Source organism: Equus quagga, chromosome 2, assembly GCF_021613505.1.
Source record: "Equus quagga isolate Etosha38 chromosome 2, UCLA_HA_Equagga_1.0, whole genome shotgun sequence".
NCBI classification, from domain to species: domain Eukaryota; kingdom Metazoa; phylum Chordata; class Mammalia; order Perissodactyla; family Equidae; genus Equus; species Equus quagga.
The window spans coordinates 51,623,619-51,645,841 of NC_060268.1; the positions used below are offsets into that span (position 1 = coordinate 51,623,619).

At 37.7% G+C, this 22,223-nt stretch overlaps 1 protein-coding gene across 6 annotated transcripts in view; it reads left to right on the forward strand.

Annotated features, from left to right (window-relative positions):
- The first annotated feature begins 248 nt into the window (after positions 1 to 248).
- Positions 249 to 22,223, forward strand: part of TCF12 (transcription factor 12) — a 346,407-nt gene continuing 324,432 nt past the window's right edge. For 2 of the 6 annotated variants that reach the window (XM_046652337.1, XM_046652343.1), the window contains exons 1-3: positions 251 to 485; positions 1,443 to 1,539; positions 2,607 to 2,679. In XM_046652337.1, the coding sequence (XP_046508293.1) occupies positions 1,465 to 1,539; positions 2,607 to 2,679 (148 nt within the window). In that variant the 5' untranslated portion in view covers positions 251 to 485; positions 1,443 to 1,464. Of the gene's footprint in view, positions 486 to 918; positions 1,034 to 1,442; positions 1,540 to 2,606; positions 2,680 to 22,223 lie in introns of those variants that run through there. The other 4 variants (XM_046652341.1, XM_046652338.1, XM_046652342.1 and 1 more) reach the window with 4 other exon arrangements.

Consider the following 22,223-nt stretch of genomic DNA (forward strand, 5'->3'; position numbering starts at 1 on the left):
GGTGTCTGCGAGCGTCGCCCGCCCCTCCCCGCCGGCCCGACTCCGGCCCGCCTCACCCCACCGCGGGCTTTGTCCACCGGCCGCGCGGCGGCCCCTCCCCGTTCGCGCCGGCTCCTCCCCGCCCCCTCCGCCGGCCCCACTTCCTCGGCGCAGGCGGCGGGAGCGGGCCGGGGCCGAAGGGGTTAACCCGGGGCTCTTCCCGGCGCGGAGGGATCCGGAGCCGAGCCGAGCGCGGTGCTGAGGCCGCCTCAGCGAAAAAAATGTCCGCCTGAGGAGACCCACAAGTTCTATTCGGGGGGACCGCCAGCCCGCCCCGGGAGGAAGGGGCGGCCAGGCCCGAGAGCCGCCTGCCCCGCCCGGATCCGAGAGCTCGCGCGGGGCAAAGTGAGCCGAACCGCCGGGCGGTGCAAGGGGAAGCCCGAGCCCGCTCTCCCGGCCAAAGTGAACTTTAATCGGGGTGGTTGGATGCGGAGACGGGGTGGCAGGTAATTGCGGGCAGGCGAACGGGAGGGGGACGCCGCGGCGGGGCTGGGGGCTACAGGGCGCCGCCGCCTCCCTGCCGGGGCACAGACGCCCCCGGCCCGCGCCCCTTTGTACGGAGGCGAGCCCGGGGTTCCCTCCAAGTTGGGGAGCGGAGTGGGGGCGGAGGCGAGAGTCGCGGGCGGCCAGGCCCGCGGGCGGCGCGCTCGGCCTGCGCGCCACGCTCCGCGCTCGGCTCGGGCTCCGGGAGCGCGGGAGAGCGGGCTGCCTCGGCCGCCGCGCCGGGCTCATTGTTCGGCTGGTTCGGTGCCGGCCGGCCGCGGGCAGGGCAGCAAAAGTGGGAGGAGGCCGAGCCCGGGGAGGAGGACGCCGGGCGAGAGCGAGACTAGTTGTCGGGGCTTCTGTTTTCTTTTTCCAAACGCCCCTCGGACGCGCGGAGGGTGCTTTCCGACCCCCCGGGCCCGCCGGGGACGTCCGGGCGGCGGCGGCCGCGGCCGCGGGCCTGCGAGCGGCGCGTTCCCTGCAACTTGTCAGTTCTATTGTTGCCGAGCCGGTGAGTCACTTCGCATCGCCCCTCGCCGCCGCTCCGCTCGCTGGATGCCCCATCGCCCCTCACCCCGCCCCTCGAGACCCCCGCCGGCTCGGCCCCGCGCGCCCAGCCCCCGGCGGCGGCGGGGGAGGGGGCGCCGGAGGGAGCAGGGTCGGGCTCGGAAACTTGCGGGAGCCGCGGCGAGTTGCGGGAGCCGCCGCGTCGCTCCCGGGCCGCGCCGAGGAGGAACGCGTGGATTCGCGGAGCCGGCGCGGGCGCCGGGCTCTCCTGCCCCCTGCCCGCGCGGCGGTGGGAACGAGGGGAGTGTTAGAAGTCAGCCCGGCGCTCTTCCTCTCTCCCTGCGCCCCTCTCCATCCCCTCCCGCCCTTGTGGCCTCGGTGGTCTCTGGCTGAGCCTGTTTCCTCTGCCTTAGGACCTGCTAGAAGTGGCCGAAGATGAATCCCCAACAGCAGCGCATGGCCGCTATAGGGACCGACAAGGAGCTGAGCGACCTGCTGGACTTCAGTGCGGTATGAGAGCTTTCCACGGCATCTTGGGGTTCTGCTGAGGTTTACTGAAAAAAGAAAAAAAAAAAAAAAGGAAGAAAGGGGTGGGGGGAAGCGACGTGGAGACTAGGCAGCGTGAACTCCATCTGCTTTGAGCGGTAGTTCTCAGGGCTGGAGTCCAGCTCCCCCAAGTTGGACACCTGAACTTTGATGTAATGTCTAGACTTGCAGATTTAAAACTTTTATGCCGGAGGGGTCATTTGATTTAACCAGTTAAAAGGAGTATAATGTAATCATGAGCTTCGGTTGAGTCACCCTCTGACCCTGATGATTATTAGGGATTTTGAACTTCATATGAAAAAGGAAAATTATTTTTTCTTCGAAACTCCTAACCGTTTCCCTCCCCAAAATGGGATACAGTTTATGGTACCTGAAAGACGTCAGTTAGAAGAAAGCCAGTCAGGGGCTAGAGTTTCTAGCCTTTTTGGGTTGAGCATTTTTAAGATAAATATATACTTATGTGTAGGTATATATGTAAAGAATACATCTGTGTGTATATATTTTTAAATTTTTTAACGTGGGAAATAATTGAGTGACTTAAAAATATCAGCAGAAACCAAAGCACCTACTGCCCTTATTCCTAATGGATTGAATTCCTTTATTAACTGCTCTTAGCAGGCAGGACCAATACCTACTTTATAAAACTGTGTTATAATGGATCCTTATTGTATGTAGTGGTTTCATTGGATATGATTCTGTGTTTATTAAATTGTAATGTAAATGTAATGAGATTTCAGTTCCAAAGTGAAGATCATGCACAAAAATTTACCGTTTAAACTTAATAATCTTAGAATCTCTCATGTAAGTGACTGGGTTTTTCAGAACAGAATGTAACCAGTATTTCCAAGTAGTGTTAGCAAATCCAGTATCATTCAGTGTATCTGCCTTTCTGGGTCTGAATATATATCTCCAATTATATTTTAACTTCTCTATGAAATATAGTAACTAACTGATGACTCTAGGTGAACTTTTGTTTGCAGAGAGTCTAGAAGAATTTCAGGATTAACAGACACGTTTGGGTTATTTTGCAGATGTTTTCCCCACCTGTTAATAGTGGGAAAACCAGACCAACGACATTGGGAAGCAGTCAGTTCAGTGGATCGGGTAAGATGATGTCTAAAATAAGAAATTCATATTTTGGTGGTGTGATACATTTTAGTAGGAAAATATAAAGTATCTTAATATCTTTCTTCATGCCATTCTTGAGTGTCCAGTTAAAATTATAAACAAAAACAAGCCCTAAATGAGGGCTGTTGCTCTAAGGATCCGTTAACATTTCTATAAGCATTTCAATATGGATTTAAAGTTGTTCTCTATTCTGTGAATTTTTAAGGTGAAAATTGTCTTGTTTGAGTACAAGGGATTATATTATGTCTCTGTATTTAGAAAAGTACTAGAAGAAAATGTCTGTGGTCCATTTGTGGTCTTTTTTTAAAAATGTTTATTTAAATATGTGTATTTTTAAATTTTGCTAAAATTTCTACCCATTAGCATTATTAAACCCTTGGGTTCTAAAGAACTGGTAAAATAATATTATTTAATATGTGTATGTGAAAAGTAGAATTGAGTCAAGCCATAATTAGTGAGACTTATTTATTTTAAAAGATGGCCGTTCCCTTGAAAGTGTACAGCAGATTAACAATTTTGTGGACAGTATTTAATGGAATAAATGTTACAGGTAAATGAATAGAAAGATTTGTTTTCAAATGACACTTTTTAGATGACTGATTTCTGTCCTACGATCAGATTATATTAGAAAAATGTTTAGGGTAGGTTCAATTAGATTCCTGTTCCAACACTCGTGCTGGCATCTTCAAATTTACTTTCTGTATATTTATAATTACTCTGCTGCATTATTAACATTTATCTCATATGTTTAAAATATGCATTTTTTTTGTTTTCCTAACTTATTTAAACTCATGATTTAAAAAAATAAACATTCCAGAAGCAAGGTCCATTCTAGTGTACAAAAGCTATAATTTTCTTTTAACTTAAATATACTCCTTAGTGCTGACAGATGAAAAAAAATTAACTAAAGCCAGGACAGCATCATCTTAAGAAAATCAGCTGTCAAATCTCTGGGCTGAAACTCAGTAATTCCTCTTTGACCAGTGCTGCTTATTTCTCCTAGTAAAATGATAGTTGATTTCTTAAGATATTGTAAGAGCAAAACATCAGAAAAGAGGTTAATTTTATAACCAATGTAACACTTATACCACTTTGTGTTTAAAAAATGTCTCTATTTAAAAATCATATGCTAATTTAATTTACAAAAATACATTGTTAATAATGAAATTGCAGTGTATGGGGAAAATATAGTATGTTGTTTAACACCTCAAATAAGTAAAATAAAAGCATTTTGGATTTTAAATATCCTAAAGGCTAATATTATCCTTAAACAAAAGGGTGTCATAAAATGTCAGCCAAACCCCAACTCTTTTCCTACCTCCTTCTAAATAGAAGTGGTAATCATTTGAAAATTGTTACTTTTTTGAGAGAGAAGGAAGAAAATTATTGGTTAATATAGAAGGAGGTTGTGTTCCCTTTCTTTACTGCTGTTTTGAGTACATCTCAATTTTTGCAACTAATAATTCATTCTCAGGAACTTTCAAATTTATTTTGTCTCATACAATACATAGTAGATGCTTAGCATATTTCATTAAATGAGTAGTGATATTGCTGTTTGAGGCTGTTAGTTCCAGCTTGAATTGTGGAACATATATTTAACTGACATTCATTGATATCAAGGACAGGAACTTCAGAAACTTGCTATTAGAAATACTTTCTGTTTTTAGAATAAGGGCAATTATTTTTTTTCACTTTTTAAAATTTAAGAAGGTATGATTTAAGTAGTCTGTGAAATTAAAAAGTATGTGTGAACTTGGTGTGTGTTACAAGCAGGGCATTGGAGCAGTTGTGGGCCCTTCTTTCTGTAGCCTGCATTATACAAAGAAAAAAATTATTTTTGTACATTGTAGAAGTGCTCATAGTGTTTGATTCTTTGGAGTAGGAAATTTTTAGTTTTAAACCTGATTTGTTATTTATCCGTTGAAAGTTTGAACTTAAACAGCTGTATTCAGTGGACATAGTAATATTTATCTGTGTGATTTATTTTAAATTCCAGGAAGAAATTATACTTTAGAAAGAGCTATGATATTTAATAATTAGTGAATCATTTCAAGTTTTAAGGAAGGGAAATTGGCTTAAGTGATTATTGTCTATCAAAGTATACTGGTAGACACAGTTTTCTTATAGCCATTTCTTATCTTAAAGGAAATGTCTAAAAGAAATTGATATACAATATTACTTTATTTGCATACTTTATTGATATTTGAATAATCTGTCCTGATTTCAAAGGGTATGTAATATGTTCTAATGCCTGTTTATTTGCAGCATGTAAGGAGGTAAAGATCTGACTTTTCTTCTGAAGAGCTGACTTAAAGATTAGAGTTTTCTTGTCTTTGGAGTAGCATTTGAAAAATCCCAGCCTTTTTTCCTCATGAAAACTATAATTGTTCAATATAATTTCCTTTCTTGATTATTTGTCCTTTTTGAGGATGACTTCACAGTGGGCTTTTTTGAGAAATAATATGTAACAGTTTTAGAATTCTTTTACCTGAAAGCATACAATATATGCCATAGTGCATTGTCATTTTTTTATTGTATTCCTAAAGCAAAACAAATAACTCGTAGGATAGCTGACACTTCATCAAAAGTCACTATGGAAAAGATGAACGTGTATTTATTATTACTTATTTGTCTTGAAGAATCTGTTATAATGCCATTTCTCTCTCAAGGTGTTAATTTTCTTTATATTATGATAAGACTGAATTTGTCTGCTTGGGACGATAGTGTGTGGGATGTTCTTACAGTGACCTTGAGAGAGGCGTTTCTGTGTGTAGGAGTCAAAGGTGAGGCACTGTGTTAGGGCAGTGTGTACAAGGAAAACTTGTTGAAAGGATTGACAACATGGAAATAGTTCTGGTGTTCAAATGTCCCCTCCAGCTTCAGGGTTTGAGTGTATAGAACTAAACTGTGATACCGGGTTTAATTTTTAGTAGTTTAGATGTTTACGTGATATCTGAAAAGTTTTCTTTGTTAGTTTTTGAATCCAAGTAATGAGATGTTGGAAGGGAGTGGGATATATTTATTTTGTAAACCATCTGTATATGTTAAGTCTGTCTGTCTCTGATATTTCTGTCTAGAAAGTTAACTGGCCAGTAAAGCTTTACTTTTCCTTATTGAAATCAGACTTTTGTAACACTATAGATTTCTTCTTTCCCAAGATTTTTGGAAATAATTGTAAGAACTATTTTCCAGCTCTTAATTTTTAAAAGGAGTACAGTTTTTCATTCTTTGGTTACAGGTCAATTTTTGAGGGGAGAAATTTTTCGTATGTACGTATAGCCTTTCTAAAAATATTGATATAGGGCCAGAAAAATGAATTCTCATTAAATTGCTCTTAAGTAACTTTTTTAATTAAACTTTTTGTTTTGAGATAGTTGTGGATTCATATGCAGTTGTAAGAAACAGTACAGAGATCCCATGTACACTTTGCCAAGTTTCCCATAATGGTAACATCTTGCAAAACTGTAGTACAATATCACAGCCAGGTTATTGACAGTGATACAGTCAAGATGCAAAAACAATTCCATCACCACAAGGATTTCTGGTATTTCCCTTTTATAACTGCATCTACTTCTCAAGTAATGAAAAAAAAAATCCATGGGAAGATTAGTAAATACCTACTCGCCCTATTAAATATGGCATAACCTTTTCCAGTTGCCTTAGCATTATTTGAATTGATCAAGAAAGAAAACCAAAAGTTTACCAATGTGCTTGTTAATTGAACTGCCATATAAGTAGGAATGGTAATTTTAAATAGAGGGGAAACTAGATTTGGCCGTCTCATTTAAGGTATTTTAAGGTTGTGACTAGGGTGTAGTTCATATTGTGTAGCCATCCGCATTGAAATTTATAATAACTATAATGTGTAGTAAAACACACTTGTTCATATTTAGTAGAGTTATTTGAGTAACTGAACCATGTTAAACATTTGCTTCTGGCAAGCCGTAGTGATGAATGAGAGTAACTGCAGAGTCAGCAGGCATGTGAGGAAAAATACCATGTTTTAGGATAAATATGGTCTGCTCTTAAGTGGCTTATTTAGGGTAAAAGTTAAGTAGCGAAAGTGTCTTTTACGGAAGATCTGTACATGAAAATAGAAACTTGGAAAACAGGAAAATCAGAGACAAGATCATAACCATGAGTATTGTGTGCTTTTCAGAACAGTTCTTGTAGTCTTCCTTTAAGTAGTCATGGCTTATAATGGATTTGAAAAACAATTTGATTAGGTCACAATATTTTAGAGACTTGTTTATTATATACAGTGAGAGGTACCTATAATTAATTATTATTTGTATCTGTTTTCATTAACAATTTGAATACAAATTCAACTTTCTTTTAGGCTATCCTTTGGCATATCGTTTTCTTTGAGTTTTTTAAAATCTCTTGGAATAGGAAGATGAAGATACTCGACCTTAAACACAGTTGTTTTCATATTTTTAGATTTAATGGTGCCATTTAGAATAATCTCTTATTAAAGCCAGGTAGTCTTTTCTGTTCCTGAACAATCGGTAATCATGCCTGGTATGTCGCTGCCTGCTTAGTGTTGTCGAAGACTGGGATAACTCTTGCCATAAGAGAGTAAAGTAACACTGTTAGAAAGGGTCTCCTCAAAAAAGAAAGGCTATTTCTGGACAGTGTGTGGGATACCTTTTTTTTTAATCATTTAATAGGACTGCTTTTTGGTATCACTTGATTATATTTTTTTGGATGGGAATGTTGAAATTCCAAATCTAAATGCTTTTGTGTTTAGGGAATAAAATAAGAGGACGACAAACATTTAAATATATCAGTTCAAAGGACTAAAGAATGACTTTCTGCTTTGTTAAGTAGTTGAGCCATATTTATCTCAGATTTATCAGTTAATCATTTAGTATCTACTTTGTGCAGCCTGCTATTCTAGTAGCTTTTAGGAAGAAGTAAAATGGAGAAGGACATAGACCAAAAAAAGTGGAGGCATTTCACTTGTAGATAGGAAGATAATATGTAAAATTATGAGGTAGATAAACTTCTATAACATAAAAATGTCAACAATTGTGCATTAATGTAGTTTAAATTGAGTCCATAAGAATAACAGTATGCTGAGGAGTCAGGGAACTGGCTTAAGAACAACTCGGAGATGTTGAATTTAGACTTGACTTTTGAAGGAGATATGGAAAATGAATTAGGGAAGAGAAGAACTGGCCTCCACAATGTGGAATAGTTTGAAAAGAGACCCAGAAGTGGGAATTTGGCTTGCTCCAAGGGCCTCTACAATTCAGGGAAACAGAAGCTGTTTTTAATTGATCACCACTTCTGCACTCCTGGAGGAGCTCATATTTATGTACTGTTATCTGGAGCCAGACTACATGGGTTCAAATCCAATCATTGCTACTTATTAGCTGGATGATCTGGGGTAAATTACTTTTTTGTGCTCCTGTTTCTTAATCTGTAAAATAGGACTAATAGTAGTAGCTATCCTCGTAGAATCATTTTGAATGTTAACTGAATTAACATGGTAAGGCTGCAAAAACAGCGCTCGGCACATGGTTAGCTGTGGTGAAATGAATTGTTAGTGGTGAGGTAATAGAATAAGGAAAGCATGTATTCAGGAGGCCATTGTGCTAATCCAGGGATGAGCTGGTGAAGGTTTGGACTTGGTATGAAGTAGGAAGGAAAACTACCAGAATAAAGGATTGACAAAATTTGAAGAACTGGATTTCTCTAGGTAAGAGAAATAACTTAAGGTTGCAGTTCTGGCATAATTGGAGGATGGTAGTGCTGGGAGATGCTGAATTCTTTTGAGCATTTTAAATTTCACCTGACTTGGGACTCTTATGGCTAATTTGGGGATTTATGAGAGAAGAGTGCTGGGAGATGAGTTAAAGATGTTGGTAAAAACAAAAAAGAACTCTTTTCTGCCTATGAAATTAATATGTAGTCATTGTTGAAAAGAAATTGGAGAATAGAAAAAACAACAAGGGGGAAAAACACCCCTTATTTCCCTTTCTAGAGAAAATTATGTTTTGATTTATTTCCTCTTAGTCTTTTCTTGTTGGTCCTGTGTTTGCAAAGTTGAGAGCTTAGTGATGTTTTCATTTTATGTTCTGATTTTTTATTTCACTTAATATCATGAGCATCTTCTCGTGTTCTTAATGATTCTTTATAAACTTGGTTTAAAATTGTAGGATATTACATGGATGAATATAACATAACTCATCAAATCAGCTCTCATACTGCTTGATATTTAGGGGTTTTGTTTGTTAATTTGCTTTTTGTTATTATAAGAAAATGTGATACTGAGCACCTTTTTGTACATACATGTTTTTTTATCCACACTTCAATTTCCTTTGGATACGACATGTGGATTTTGTTTTTTGTGCCTACAAGTTATAATTAAAGCTAAGTGAGTGAGTGAATACCCTTAGGGAGATGAACTCAAAGAGAGATAAATTATCGGGCCAAGGATTGACGTTAATGGTGGAGTTAGGTGTATAAAATTAGTGACTTTGGTTGATTATTTAATGTAAAAATAATTTTTGTTAGTATGTGAACGGAGTGTATGGTGACATTTGGTGCAGATTTGTCTTGTATTTAAATGGGTTGTACAGTGACTGGCAGGAATTCTTGTCATTCTTTGACTTGTGCTTATTGAAATAGAGTGGACTCTAATTGGAGTCTATCAGTGAGAGAGCCCTTGAGTTCTTGACTTTTTGTAACAGAGGCAGTGTGTGTAGTGGGAAGAATTGGGCTCAGGAGCCAATTCCAACTGGATTGGAATCAGTGCTTTGTGGCTTATTAGCTGGGTGGCCCTAGGTAAGTCATTTAAATGATCTGACTGAGCATAGTTTTCTCCTTTGTGAAAAGTGGATAATAATGCCTACTTTCAGAATCCTTGTGAGGATCAGATAAGATTATCTCTAAATATTGCCTGCCACATAGCAGCTTCAAAAATGGTAGCTGCCATTATTGTTGTGGTGCCCTCTTAAGTAATAGTCATGATAATAATTGTTATTAATAGTAATATAACTGGTATTATAGCCAGTGTTTATTGAACTATTATATGCTAGGCACTATGCTAAGCAATTTATGGGCATATCTCATTTTACTTTGGATAAAATGAGATGTTTTGTGGTGCTGGTGGGGAGGGTGAGGACATGCCCCAAGGGCAGCTAATCGAAGTTGCTTTTTAGTGTCATGAAATTATGTATATTGTTAAAAGTCTAAGAAGAAATCAGGCAGAAGAGTAGTTTTGATAGGTCATCAGGTACCTAAGAACCTTACCTTTTTTTTTGTAGTTGATTTCTTCTTAATGCTGTTATTTTGTAGACTAGATACTGTATAGTGCAGAGTGGTGAACAGAATTGTGTACACCTTTTGAAAACCCTCTCCCATGTTTAGGCATTGCCATTTGGATGTAGTATTTTCTTCATATTCTCTCTCTAGCTACTCGAAATTCTTTCTGGAATGAGGTGTAGTCTATATAAATAAATATAATAAAAATTAACGTGACCTGAGAGGATAGAATAGCTGGGAGACAGGTTGGAGAGAATGTTAAAAGTCTCTAGGGGAGAGCTTCTCCACTTTTTTCTTAATGGCGGAAGAGAACGAACATAAACTCCCCTGGTAGCCTGAAGCAACACATCGCAAGTGAGCAGAAGAAATCTTATCTTAAAAATTCATGTGCATTTTGCTTTCTGCTCCCTAGCACAACACTATTTGTTGCAATATAGATATGTTTTAATTAATCATTGAGTAAAACTGAAGTTCTAGGAAGAAGTATCGTGTTTAGTGTAAGGCATTGTTGTCTTCCTGTTTTGCTTTGTATCTTTGGGGTTAGGGGCCAGGTGGAGTGGGATGCAGGCCTAGGCTATCCTTTCCTTAGGGAGAAGCCCAGCTCTGCAGCATATTCTTCAGCTGTCTCTATCTATTCCTACATCTTTTCTTGCTCCCACAGAGGTCTATGAAAGGTATCATTACGTTGGAGGGAAAAATGGTTTTGGTAGGGAGGATATTGTTATTCCACAAACTGAAGCACAGAGAGATTTGTTACTAATGTCACTGTGATTGGAACCTCTATTTTCTGTTTCCAGCCAGATCGTCCTGTAATTTCTAACATACCTGTGACTTGAGAAGAAAATGTATATTTTTAGAGAGAACGCTTTGGTTTTTTGTTACATGTTTAAAATGTGCTCTCATTTGTTCCAGGTTAAAAATGTGCTCTCATAAAGACCATGGTGAGTCACCAAAGCTACTAGAAGCTGATTGGGGACTTAAAGATCACACAGAAATGAAAACAGATTAGGGATTGGTTACTAATTTTTATTGTATTGGATAGTGACTCAGGGATGAAACCTTCAAAATAAAATAATAAAACAATTTGAGATAAGGTGCAGGACAGAAAATATTGCCTTTTGTTTTTAAATAACCATACTTTACCATATTTTTGGTTATTAAAAATGGAGAAAATTGGTCCAAGATGTCATTATTTCACATCTGTTTTAGGTGTTAGGAAAGTGCCTCAATTTGAACTGAGGGTTCTCTGCATTTGAAAGATTATTTCAGTTACCCAAAGAAAGTCTCTCTGGAGGTAGCCTTGCTCAAAAGTTGTTGGTTTTTCTTCTGATGGTTTTACTAGTAAGCCATTGTGAGGTTTTAAAACGAGCGGGATCAACTCATGATTACTATTCCACCACTTCATTGGTGGTTAATGTAGAGAATGCAGGTTGAACTTCATATGATCACACAACTCAAACAGTGAGCACATGGGCTGCTGCTCTCAGTAGGAGTTGTGAGTGGTGGTGGAGCAACACAGGGATCCCTTCTAGGAGGGAACTACAGTCATCAAGCTTCTCAGTCCTGTAGGCAGATCTTGTTTTGAGGTTCTTGGGAATAAATAAAAGGTTTACTTTGCCACTGGAGAGGAAAAAATGCTAGACTCACTTTGAACTTGTGGCGAAATATGATTTGGCTACAAGGTAGCCTAGAGAATCTGAGTTTGTATAGGCATTTATAGACCAGGGATGAAAATCTGAGTTCTCCTGAGTTAGCAGATCCTCTTAGGTTTTTACTATTTTGGAAGCCCTACTATATCTGGCTGACTTTGTCATCTAGTCAGAGACCCATTGCCTATCTGCTTGGCACTGACCTGCTAAGGTTTTGGAAAATGTTTTTCAGTATTTGTCTCAATTTGGAATAAAGTCAAAAGGGAAAGTTGTTTCACGTTGAATCTCTTGGTGTTAACTTACAGACAGCTTGAGTTGATTATGCCTTTCCAACTAGGCAAGTAATTAGAGCCATGTCAAGACTATACTAAATACCCTGTCTCTTACCTAAGCATCAGCTAGTTCTTGTTATTCTAGGTGATAGCATAGTTTGTATTAATATATTAAGACCACCTATTACCTGCCAAAGGTCCACAATCCCTGATCTGCAATTTTGAAATCCAAAAAGATCTGAGTCAAAATTTTTCCTTTAAATTCAGCATAAACTGTTTTAGTGGCACAATCTGATCTTATCTGAAGGGAGGCCATTGACATTCTCTATTTTCCTAGTTACTGGATGGTTACCAGGTGTTGCAGGTGATTTGTAACATATGGTATATACACTTATATTTCTTTTCTAAAATCTGAAAAACTGGATTCCAAAACCCACCTGGCCCCATGGATTTCCAAAAAGGTATTTTAGACCTCTTTGTGTGTGTGTTTGTGTCTGACTCCCAGATAGTGTTTTCAACTCAAAATGTGAATTTCTTTTTTGGACTAAAAGTCTAGACTAGAGACTTTATTATTTTAAATAAAGAAAAAAATTGTGGTAAACTGGTTATTATAAAGAAAATTCTTCTTGGAATGTAGGTGTTACAGGCTGAATTTTGTGCTTTGAGTAGTTTGCCCAATACATTGATTTAGGCAATCAGTTTCTATTTTCAGGAGGGATAGGCTTTTTCATCTTTTGGGCCAAGGAGTGTACTGATATTTCCATGGTCTGTTTGCATGGCAATTTTCAGGGTGTGGACAGGAGATATATTTATATGTTTATATATATAAAACCCAATGAAAATAATCATCTATTTATAAAACTAAAATTTACATGATCACTTCCAAAAGGGAGCTTTAACCCTGATCATACCCGATCTTAACTGTTGCCTGAAAACAAACAGAGAAAAGAATCCTACCAAGTCATCTTCATGTATAAAACGAGGAGCTAAGATTTGGTTTCATAGGGCACAGAGAACAAAACTAGTAATTTTATTCTCTTCTTTTACATCAGTTAAAAGTTTTCATAGATTAGTAGCATGATGTTTATTCCTGCAATATATGCGTTAAAAGCATCTTCATTAAAAATAAATTGTGATTCTAATGAGTCTATGAAATTTTCTAGGAGCCTCTTGTTGGCTCAGTCCCACTACTGTTTAATATAAACTGTGAAAGTAGCAATGAAGTGGATGTGTTAATAAACTAACCTTTGTGTATCTGCTTTGAGAGGCAGGCCAGTTGGCCATTCTGACTTTTCTGGTTGCCTGCAAACCTGTTCCCTGTAGTGTTCCCAGTGTTACTGTCTCAAGAACTATGATACAATGTTGAATAATTAAATCGACTTAAAGTTGTAGGGGTTTGAGATGCTCTGCTGTAAGAACACAGAACAGGTCATCCAGCCAGGGTCTCTCTTGCCCTCATAATATAACCTTTCTTTCAAGCCTAAGAGTAGTGCCACAGTGAGCAGACTCTGAGTTTGACTCCAGGCTTGCTGAACAAGTTGTATGTATAGCAGTAGGACTTTGCCCAGTGAATGATTGGGGGAAGGAGAGGAGTCTTATTGTTTACAAAAAAATCAATAGTGATAAAAGTACTTCATAAATATTTGATCATACACTATTTACTGCATAATTCTTGTAGGAAGTTGGTAACTGTTCATTTTACAGAGGAAATAGAGAAATCAACAGTGATATACATTTGCCTGTGGTTTCTTACTGCCCCTCAGAAGTAGCAAACTGATCAGTTGTAGTTGCACCTGCACTGATACCAATCTACACCAGGGCACAGTTTGTCTTGAGGAGGAATTTAATATCTTTAGAAATCTTTAAAATTTGTTGTTGTAACAGGAGGCTTAAATGGTGTAGTGTTGATATTCTACAAAAGAAAGTGCTTCAGGATTTATTATATTTATTAAAAAGAAAACAGAATAATCAAAATAAAATAAAACTTTTTTTTAGTATTACAAGATATTAGATATAAACAACTACAACCTGAAATGTCTTTAAGGAGTGTAATTCTTTTTGTGTGTAGCTGCCTCTTGTTGTTCAGCTGTCATCAGACTTTGTGCCTTGGGAAGAAGATGAAATGTCTTAGTTGTAAGATATTGGAATAGTCACAGCTATTATTTAGTTGAGGCCATAGAAAAGAATGGTTGCTTCATAGTGTGGAAAATTCTTTATTTTCACTTCCCCCTTTTCAGGATTTAGTGTTTATGTAATTATAAAGGCAAGTAAAAGCAGATGAAAATAGTTATTCCAAGGGTAGTTTAAAAATGTTATTAAACATATAGAAGATATTTTAATGGAAGTTGTTAAAATTTAATTTTGGCAAAAGAACTTTCAGTGAATTAAAAAAACTTATGCTGACTTTTATAGTGTTGAGAGGGTGCCGATTAGTCCATTTTGTGTTTGGATTGGACTTGGATTTTGTTGAAGAGCATCAGTAGATATTTGAGAGAGTGCCTACTGATGCACTGTTGTTTTTTATTGGTCTCTGTAGAATATTTGTTTACTTTAAGGTGGTGGAGAATAGATACAAACGCATTGTGGTGTATTGAAAAGAGGAGGGGTTTGGAGTCACACAGTTTTGGTTCAGTGTTGGCTTTATCATTTAGTAGATTTATGATCCTACAGCAATATGTTAACTTTTCTGAGTCTGTTTATCTTATGTCTAAAATGAAGAGAATAAAAATACTGCTTTAAAGGGTTGTGATAGTGATCAAGTTAAGTAATTTTTAAGGAAATTTCTTCTAAAATGTGGAGATTTGTGGTTCGGTATGAATATTAGTTGTTTATGTTAGGTGGCATAGCAACTCTTGAAGGGATTGTAAGCTCACAAGTATATATGGAGAGAGTGACTATTCATACAAAACACATACATTTCCGACAATCAGTTATTGAAGATTAAATCATGTGTTTGAGAGGGATGATAACATAAGGAACTCCTTATTGTCGGAAACCCTCAAAATCTCATAATTCTTCAGACAAGTCCTTTCTCTTTTTGGTTAGACGGGAGAAGTTAAAGCAGTGAAGTAAAAAAAATTTAAAGTAAAAGAATCACACATATTCTCTGTTAGAACTCTGTTAATTATATCCCAAACTATAGAGCCCCAGAATTAGTACCCTTGAGTCCTGTATTCTCAATTTAGTTGTTTTAAATGCTTGTTGAGGATCTGGTGTAGTGACAAGGTTAACCCCAAGTTTAAGTAGATGTGACAGCTGAATAGTTCTTAGGAATAGTCTGCTTTTGCTTTGTTTGATGAACAGTAATCTGAACAAAATTTTAGCGTCAAGAAGAGCTAACTTTTTAAAAATTTAAAAGTACAGAATCTAGTGTCCTTGGTATACTCCTGAGTGAGGAAAAGTTGGGAAATGCAAGTGGAATTCCTGTCTGCTGTATGCCTGTGCTTGAAGCAAGAAGGGCTGACTTAGTCATATTCGTAGGTGTCAGGGCCTGGGGCTGTCTATTGATCCTCTCGTTTCTGGGTTCTTTGTGATTAGGGAAGATAAGGGCTTCTCCAGGTCCTAAAACTGCCCCTATCCTTTTAGTGTGGTTGTTTGGGTGTATAAAACACGTGGCTTACCTTTTATTGGGAAATAGTGGAGTTTTCCCTGACTCTTTGCATGTATGTGTTTATGGGATTGTGTTGTTTAGAACTTTTCAGTTTATTTTAAAGAAGGAAATCAGCAAATCCAAACTTCATGGAATCCAGAGCCAGTGGGGCTGTTGGGGTGGTTTTGATGGGAGGCCTGTGAACTTGTGAGCTCCGTATAAGCTATTTGTTGATTGTTCTTCAGGGTTAAGACAGTAACTAGATTTGGGTGAGAAGAGGTATAAGATGATTTGACAATCATTTGACTGGAGTCAAGAAAGTTCTGGGGTCTGTCTCTGTGTTTCCCATTGTAATAATTCCTAATGCTTTCTTGAAAGATCTATATTGAATTGCATTGATGTGAGAGTAGATGGTAGGTGAAAGAGCAATGACCTTGGGAACGCGTAGTGAGAGTTCCTGAATATAACTTCTAAGAACCCTGGGGCCAGGTGAAGTAGCTTATTCTTTCATAGGTAATTGATGGCTTCTGCATTTCTGCAGCCACCTCTGTAGACTGTTCCTTCAATACTAGACATTATAGTACCCTTCTTGGGCTCCTTGCTTCCAGTTGCTCTCTTTTCCAGTCTGTCTTAGTCTGTTCAGGCTGCCATAACAAAGTACTACAGAGGGGATGGCTTAAACAACAGCAATGTATTTTCCAGCAGTTCTGGAGCCTGGAAGTCTGAGATCAGGGTACTAGCATGGTTGGGTTCTGGTGTCAGCTCTTCCTGGCTTGCATGTGGCTGTCTTCTTGCTGCGTTCTCACATAGCCTTTCCTCAGTGTGTGTGCAAGAGGGGGTGGAGGGAGAGAAAAGTCTCTGATATGTCTTTTTATAAGGGCACTAACCCCCCAACAGGCCCCACCCTTATGACCTCATCTAACCCTGATTACCTCCCAAAGGACTTGCCTCCAAATACTGGGTTCAGTAGATGAATTTTGGGGAAACACAAACGTTTAGTCCATAACACAGTCTTTCTCATGTTAATAAAACATCATCTTCCTGTGATTTGTCTCAGAGTCTACATTTGTTCCCTGTTGGCTATCAAAACAACCAAAAGTCTCACCTTGGTATTTAAGTTCTTTAATAATGTAGTAGGAACTTACTTGGGCCAGTTTTACACTCACTGCTTCCCTGTCTGAATTGTGTGGTTCAGTCACACTGGTCTCCTTACTGACCTTCTGCCTCTAGTTATTTTTTTCTCCCAAACTGGAATACCTTCTTGCCTTTCTTGTGCCATTTGAATCCCCTTTCCTTTATGAAATCTTTTCCAGCCATTTGAAGTCATAATTTTGTACAAATGTGGCTTCTGGGTATTTTAAAGACTCTTGGGTAAAGGAAAGTACTGGTTCTTTTTTGCTCCTGAAGGCAAAGCTGAGGCCACATGGCAGTTATGACCAGTAGGTTTTGAGTCCAACTAGTTATTGTAGCTGAACAACCTCATGAGTCTAACCCTGTAAGTTTAAAAGAAGACTGAAACCTGCTTCTGTTGAATATTAAACAAAGGATTTCTGTTTGTAGGAGTTGGACTCAGTGACCTCTGAGTTCTTTTGAACACTAAAATTCTTTAAAATACTCTATTTTAAAAAATTCTTTGTATATTAGCCAGATTATAAGCTCCCTGAAAGCAAAGATAGCATTTTATACTTGTATTTCTGCAGAGGACCTTGCTTTGAGGTCAGTGAACACCTGGTGATTGACTATTTTTAGGCTTGGGGATGTATGATAGGTTGGTGAAAAGAAAGAATAAATTCCCTAAATTAAATTTCCTAAGTTGCGTTTTTCTTTCCTAGCATCAGCTGCATGGTGAGGCTTTAAGGAAGCACTGAACTTGTGTGGATTAGCTGATTGGAGACCTGAGGTGTTCATTTATTAGAATGTTCCACCTGTTTTCTTATGTCTTCTGAAAAGATCTTAGCTCATCCAGGACCTCACATTTAAACATCAGGGATGAGCAGGAAGTGGCCAAGTGGTAAAGCCATTGAGGTTATATGTGAATGCAGCTGCCTGTACTGAACCACAGCCAGCCCTATCTCTGAAAAGCAAAGAGAAGTGATACTTTCCTAGTGTTTTCTTTTCACAAGGTGTGTGTCACTTTTGTTGTTTAGTAATGTCAAACTGTGGAGAAGAAAGGCTGGTCTGATTCTGGGATTGATTGGGTAGAGGGGCTCTGTTGTATGAGGGCCACAGGAACCATTTTACCACAGTGTGGAAACTGGTAGATGGCCAAAACTTTGGAAGTGATACTTTTCCTAAAACAACTCTGGTTTTTGCCAATTGGGTTGAGTCATGGAAGAGAGATTGTATGATCCTGCATTGTAGTAGATGTGGGGAAACATCCTTAACAGCAGAAAAAGATGATCTTATATAGTGGAACTGAGTCCATTCATCTGCTTAATTTGTGATAGAAAATTTAGCTACCATCTTTTACTTAATGCTTCTAAATCATCTTCAGTTTGAGATTTTTTTTTTGGTTTGAGATTTTTGGGCCAAAGCTGTCAACTGTAGAAAATATGTTGTCTTCATATTTTGAAGTTAAGTTGCAGATCTAGACATGATGTCTTTGGCAATGGTATCTTTTATCCTTTTCTTTTTTAAAATTAGGAATTGAGTTGACCACTCTGATGTAATTCGGAGCTAAAATGTTATCCTTGTATGTGGAATTTGGAAAAATCTTATTTTGAGGGAAACATCGGTTGGAGGTTAAGGAGTTTTGTCAGGAGAGATCTAGGGCTGTATCAAGCTAGAGATACGTGATAAAGATGATAAAAATTCTCCTCTTGGTAATCTAACTCAGAACAAAAAATTCTCCATTGTAAGCTTTTCACTGACTTAAGGCCACTTTATCTGAGATACTAGCTGCTAGAATGCTCTTTTTCTATGTCTCACTTCTCGAATAGCCTACCTCTAAGATGTATAGAATATGTTTTCTTGTGTAGTCTAATAAGAGTGGTTTTTTATTTCAAACAGTAACTTTAATTGCTATTAAAACCTGCAGATTTCTGAGATGCCACTTTACAGACTTGAGGTTGATTTTTAGTTTTCTGAAAGTGCCCATTTGGTCCCTGTGAGAGGAGCAAGTTTGCATTTATTCAGTGAATCTAAGATGAGATAATTAGTATTTTTATGATTTGAATGAAGGCTTTGTATTTTTGAATTTTGTGAAACAAAGCTGTGTTTGTAAACACATTTCAAAAATATAAATGACACTTTTTGGTGAAGATGTTCACTGAATAGCAAGAAAGTTCAGAAAAAAGCAGCTTTTGTTAAGCATTTAATAATAATCTCACTGTTTTCATTGACTATCTCATTGATGTTTAAAGAGTACCTGATTTTTAGAACTTTGTGTATTGAAAATAATCCTCAGACTGGGTTGTGGTGGGAAAATATTTTCTTGGTATCCAATACTTCTATACTAAGTTGGAGTTTTCAGCTATTGTCTTGGTTTAGAAGAATGTATCGTAAACAATGTATTTCAACATAAAAATAGTCTTGGGAAACTCTAGGAAAGCATTTTTTTAGTGCTCTGGCGTGAGATGAACAAGTTGCTGTGGTATTGGACCAATAATATAGAAATATTTTGGTATGGCTTTGCTGGTTTAGGTATAAATAAATGGTGTAAAAATGAGTCTTCAGATTTTGTAAAGTTAAGTTGTTGGTTTTGTATTTCCCTCCCGTTCCTCCTCCTTTTAAGGACTTTTGCTGGCTTTTTAGTGAAGTCTGTTCAGGTATGGAAGTATTGTTTCCTGAGGAAGTGTATTATATTTATTTGTAGTGGTTTTCACTAACCTCTTAGGTAACAGGGGAGGAAAGTGTTAAATTTTAAATTAATTTCAAAAGCCTATATGTAAGTGGTTGAAAATGTTTTCTTTTAACTACTTTTGAAAAAATTATAAAAATACAAACCAAAGCTAAAAAAATTTAAATAGCATAGAAAGGTATATGGTGAAAAACAAAAGTTCTCCTCATTCCTTCCTACTCCTCATTCCCACTTGCTTGGCAGAGATTTACACTTCAGTTTCTTCTCAGAGTTTTTCATGTGTATGCAAATGATGCATAGCTCTTGTTTTTTACACAATGGGAAACAGTGGTTCTGCAGCTTAACCTTTTCACTTAACAAGAGATGGAGGGTAGAGGATCACTACATAAAGGGCATTCTTAAGCTCTTGTTGATTTTACTAGGATGTTTAATTTCCTAAAATATATGTAATGACTTGACCTGTTATAGAAAGTGACATAATTGTACAATACATATGACTTAATGAAGCTAAAATCCCTAAAAGTATTAGTGTCTGTTGGCAGTCTTAAGATTTCAGTTTCACCAACTTAAAAAATTGTTCTCCCCTTTAGAAAACACACAAATGAATTTTATTATAATAGAGAGCATTCAATAAGATATTAGTTCCTTATGTATAGGCCCTGTGTGCAGGACACACTTTTACATGAATTACTTAATGTAATCTTCATAATAACCCTTTGACGCAGATTTGATTTTATTCCCATTTTTGCAGATGAGGAAACAGGCTTCAGGTGGTTGAATAACACAGCTGCTAAGTGGCAGAATCAGGTTTCAAAGCTGATCCATACAGTTATGCAGCAGTAGCTAGTTATTCAGATTGTTTAAAAAAAAAAAACTAGTCTCATGGACAGTTGTCTAATATCCTGTTATCAAATATCACAGTTATTTAATATCAAAATTTTGTGAAGTCATCCTTGTTGTAATGTATTTGATGGAGGGATTGGCTGTTGCCTGATCCCAAACCCAAAAATGTGTTAGCATCACCTGGGGAGCTTTTAACAAATAGCTATTCCTGGATCCCCACCCCCAGATGTTTTGATTGCATGGATCTGGAGTAGATCCTAGAAATCTGAACTTTTACCAAGCTGCTACTTAATTCTTAAGCAACCAACTCGGCTCTAGTTTAGAACCACTAAAGTGTGTCTTTATTTCAAATTTATGAATATGACCTTTTAATTCTTCACTTGTTTTCTCTCTGAAGATAATGACCCATTACTTTGTAGAAAAGTGTAAAACTTGAAAGTTCATTTAATGATGTGTTCAAAACAAAACTTCATCTTGTGCTTTATTATATTGTGCTATAAATATTTATTTTTTTTATAGGGACATACTACAACAGAAGATGAGTTAAACTGAAGACTTTATCTTGTCTCTTGCAGAGGCAGACACTGTGGAAACATTTTGTAAATACATCTCTAAAATCCATAGACTGGAAAACAAAATTAAGTAATCAAGACTCAAAAGGCTCTAGAAATGGGTTTTCAGTTTCATTTTCAGTTGAGAACAGGATAATACTTATCCAGAGAAATAATTGTGGATTAGATCTCTTGCCTTGTGATTGCTTTAAATGTTGAGCCTAGATTACCATGCTTCTCAGACAAGAGAATTGAAAAGTAAATCACTTGGTGGCTTTTATTTTATCTATATTTTCCTGCATTTTGGTAAGCTTGGGTATAAGAAGTGAAAAATTCTCTTGTTTCCTTTAGAAATTCTACTTGCTTGGAGTCAGAGAAGAAAGATTGGCGGTATTTCTAGTATTCCTAATTTTTAGTGCACGAGGCATTTTCTTACACTATTGTCTGTTTTGTGAGCTTTCCTACCATGAGACAATGAAGTTAGCCAGTAATGTTAGATTCAACAAACACTATTTACTGATTTACATTAACTGCAAAATAATGTAGGAAATAGATGAATATGATAAAGATAAAGTCTGTGTAACAAGTGGTAAATAGAGTTGTTCAGAGGAAAGGGTTAATTCTTCCATTTCATATGTTAAGGGAGACTGTGAAGGAGCTAGAATTTGAGGCAAAGATTGTTTTAGGGCACAGAGATTGGGGAAAAGACTTTATAGAAGTAGGACATGGCATAAGCAGTGTGTCAAGTAGAAAATGAGTATTGTGTTCTAAGAATAGTGAGCGGTTTAATCTGATGTAAGTATGTATGTTTGGCTGTTCTAGATTCTTTGCATGTCTGTATAAATTCTCATCAGCTTGTCAAATGTTGTAAACAAAGCCTACTGGGATTTTGTTTGAAATGTAGTTGACTCTGTCTACGTGAATTCGGGGAATGTTGACATCTTAACAATGCTGAGTCTTCCAGTATGTAAACATGGTATTCATTTAGATCTTTTGTAAATTTCCCTTGGTGGTATTTTGCAATTTCAGTGTACAGGCCTTGCATGTATTTTAATAAATTTATCTATAAGTGTTTCATGTTCTTTACTTCCATTATGATATTAAATTTTTCCACCAGTTTGTTGCTGGTATGTAGAAATGCAATTGATTTTTATATGTTGACTTTGTGTCCTGTGACCTTGCTAATAAATTAAATTCATTTGTTAGATATAATAACTATTTTTTATGGATGCCTTAGGGTTTGCTATGTATACAATCATGTCTGCAAATTAAGACTTTTTTTCCATTCTAATCTGTATATCTTTTATTTTACTGACTCAGAATACTGGCTATCATAGTAAATGTAGTATAATGTTAAATAGAAGTGGTGAGAGTGGACATCTTTGCTTTGTTCTCGGTTTTAGAGGAAAAGCTTTCAGTTTTTCACCATTAAGTGTGATTTAAAGTGTAGGTTTTTTCTAGATGCCCTTTACCAGGTTGAGGAAATACCCTTCTAATCCCAGCTTGCTGAGTTTTTAAAATCATGAATGCATTGAAATTTTGTCA